Source organism: Antrostomus carolinensis, unplaced genomic scaffold (genome assembly GCF_000700745.2).
Source record: "Antrostomus carolinensis isolate BGI_N321 unplaced genomic scaffold, ASM70074v2 scaffold15047, whole genome shotgun sequence".
Classification (NCBI taxonomy): Eukaryota; Metazoa; Chordata; class Aves; order Caprimulgiformes; family Caprimulgidae; genus Antrostomus; species Antrostomus carolinensis.
Window position 1 is genome coordinate 2,683 of NW_010326730.1, and position 3,020 is coordinate 5,702.

Here is a 3,020-nt window from a genome sequence, read left to right on the forward strand (position 1 = left end):
AGCCCCAAGGACCAGCTGTGAGTTTCTTAACTTGAGAAAAAAAATGAGAGCATGCTTACCAGGAGGCAGAGTTAAGCACTATAAATTATTCACTGCTGCTTCAGTTGTCTCCAGTGTTTCTTAATAAAGGATTTGGAAAAGTGAAGAAGAGATTATGTGCTAATAAAACTGTGTAGATGGACCTGTCTTCCAAAATAAGTCTGCTGAAATAACAAAAGGATGCCTTAAAGACAGATACTGTTTCTTCTCAAATACAAGTCACTCTGGATTTGTGTACTACATTTTATTTTATTTAATTGCATTATACAACATTATTTATCTAATTGTGGACGATTGTGTGGATAAAAAGCGTTAAGTCCAGAGGCTAATGGTAGTGGTGGGTCATACTCTGCTTGGAGGTCAGTAACAAGTGTAGTACCACATGAGTTTATCTGGGGATTTGTCTCATTAGCAACTTATCAGTGATTTGAAAGTTGTTGGAGTGCACACCCACAAGGTTTGCAGGCTGGCATGAAACTGAATGGCTTTGGGGTGGGGAGAATAGTTGATACCTTTGAGGGCAGGGCTGCCATCCAGAGGGACCTAGGCAGACTGGAGGGATGGACTAACAGGAACTTTATGCAATTCTGCAAGGACAAATGCCTAATGCTGCACTTGGGAAGGAATAACCACTTGCACTGATACAGGCTGAGAAGTGACAGGCTGGGTAGCAGCCCTGCTGAAAGAGATCTGGGGATCTTGGCAAATAACAAGCTGAACATGAGTCAACAGTGTATCCTGGCAGCAATGAAGGCCACTGACATCCTGGATTATATTAACAGGAGCTTGACCAGTAGGTGAAGGGAAGTGGTTGGCTTTCCTTAGACCCAAACTGCAATACTAGGTTCAGTTTTGGGCTTTCCAGTACAGGAAAGATGCTGTAAACCATATCAGGTTCATTGTGGGGCTGCCAGGATAGTTGGGTCTGGAACGCATGCGCTGTGAGGACAGACTGAGGTATCTGGGCTTGTTCAGCCTGGAGAAGAGAGAGCTTCAGTGAGATGTAATAGCCTTCTAATACCTGGCCCTGGAGACACTCAGGGCCAGGTTGGATGGGGCCCTGGGCATCCTGATCTAGTGGTCGACAACCCTGTCCACAGCAGGGGAGTTGGAATTAGATGATCTTTAAGGTCCCTTCCAACCTAAGCTGTTCTGTGGTATCTGTGAGTTATAAAGACAATGGAGCCTTGCTCTTTACAGTCACAAGGGGGTGAGATACAACCAGCTTCAGCTGAGACAAAAGAGATTCATACTGAATACAGGAAATAACTTTTGTCACACAGATGTACAGCCTCCAGTGTTGGCAGTTTTAAAGACGAAACTGGATAAAGCCCTGAGCAACATGATGGGGTCTGTCTTATAGCTGACATAGTTTGCACAGGAGGTTGAACTAGAGGACCCCCTGAGCTCCCTTCCTATTTGAATTCTCCTGTGATTCTATGAAGGCAATCATGGATACTTTATTTTGCAGCAATATGCAAGTGTTTCCCAGCTGATAGAAACAGATACTTATGTTGGGGAGATACTTTTGATCCTGGACTTTCATAATTTGTTTACTTTTGATATGTTTCCTGGTTTTTCAGACATGATTGATTGTGACCAGTGTAAGTTGTTAAGGACACTTGAGTTCATGTTTTGTTACATTTCAGTGATTTGAGGTTTGAATATTCTGTGGTTTAGCTATGTGTTTGGTTTTTGGTCACTCACCATTTGTGAACTTGAAAGTGTACCCAAGTTTCAGAAATCTGCTCTTTTTTGTCTCTTTAGCCTCTTCGCCGCCCTGACTCCTCTGATGACCGCTATGTCATGACCAAACATGCTGCTATTTATCCAACAGAAGAGGAGCTTCAGGCAGTCCAAAAAATCGTTTCTATTACTGAACGTGCTTTGAAACTTGTTTCTGACAACATGACTGATCATGAAAAAAGCAAGAACAAAGAGGGAGATGATAAAAAAGATGGCAGTAAAGACAGGTATTTTTTTAATTACTTTTTAATAATTTTATAATTTCTTTCTGAAGTTTTTCCTTACGCTGTTACCAGTGTTTCCACAGACTTGATTCTGTTTGGGTTTTGATACAGTGTATGTCACTGTGGCCTCAAAAGTATGTAGATTACCTCTATTTTATTTCACTTTTTTGTCTTCAGGATTAGTTTTAAGGTTTTTATATTATTTTAAATGCAACTTTTAACTGTCATTCACAGAGCTTTGAAAGGAGTTTTACGGGTAGGCGTTTTGGCTAAAGGTTTGCTACTCCGTGGAGACCGAAATGTCAATCTTGTTTTGTTATGTGCTGAGAAGCCTTCAAAGACGTTACTCAGTCGTATTGCTGAAAGTCTTCCCAAACAACTTGCAGTGAGTAGAATTCGGATTTTTTGATTTGAATTTCTGTAAAGATACTGTAAAAATCTGTCCTCAAGTCAAATGCCTGCAGGGCTCACTGTGCCACTTTTCATTGCTCAGGTTCAGTTTCTTTCTGTTTTCTGAGTGCTTCCATCTGAATTCAGGGACTAGGCTGCACGTTTTGCTTTCTCTGTACCGTGTCCATACAATTGTGTAGGTGTTTACACTAGTGGTGTAGTATCAATCATAATTTAATGTATTTCATTTAACTGGGAAATAGAAATGAACATAAGAAAGACAATTATCCAATTACCAGCAGCGATAGAGCTAATTAGTGCAGTGTTACAGGAAGTTTGCTGCCTGAAGGTCAAAGTTCTCCATTAATGCCAGTCTGTTTGTACTTACATCTTGTTTCCAATTTGTATGTCAGTGCTTTATAGATCCACAATTAGTTAATTGCTTGTCTTAATTGTGTGTTCTGAGTTTTTTCTTCTGTTTTTTGGTTTTGTTTTTATTTGGCCCTTGAAAAAGAAAAAACAGTACATGCCACCTTAGACCACTCAGAGGAATTAATATAAACCATTTGCTGTATTTCCATAAGAAATAAAAGTACAGAATGAATTTTCTGCTCCCTGCTG

General features: G+C 40.3%; 1 protein-coding gene across 1 annotated transcript in view; it reads left to right on the forward strand.

The window, feature by feature from the left end:
• Positions 1-3,020, forward strand: part of LOC104527863 (zinc finger RNA-binding protein-like) — a 16,328-nt gene that overhangs the window by 1,818 nt on the left and 11,490 nt on the right. The window contains 3 exon segments of the mRNA XM_010171688.1: positions 1-17; positions 1,807-2,012; positions 2,244-2,394. The exon segment at positions 1-17 is cut by the window's left edge and continues 18 nt beyond it. Of these exon segments, the coding sequence (XP_010169990.1) occupies positions 1-17; positions 1,807-2,012; positions 2,244-2,394 (374 nt within the window).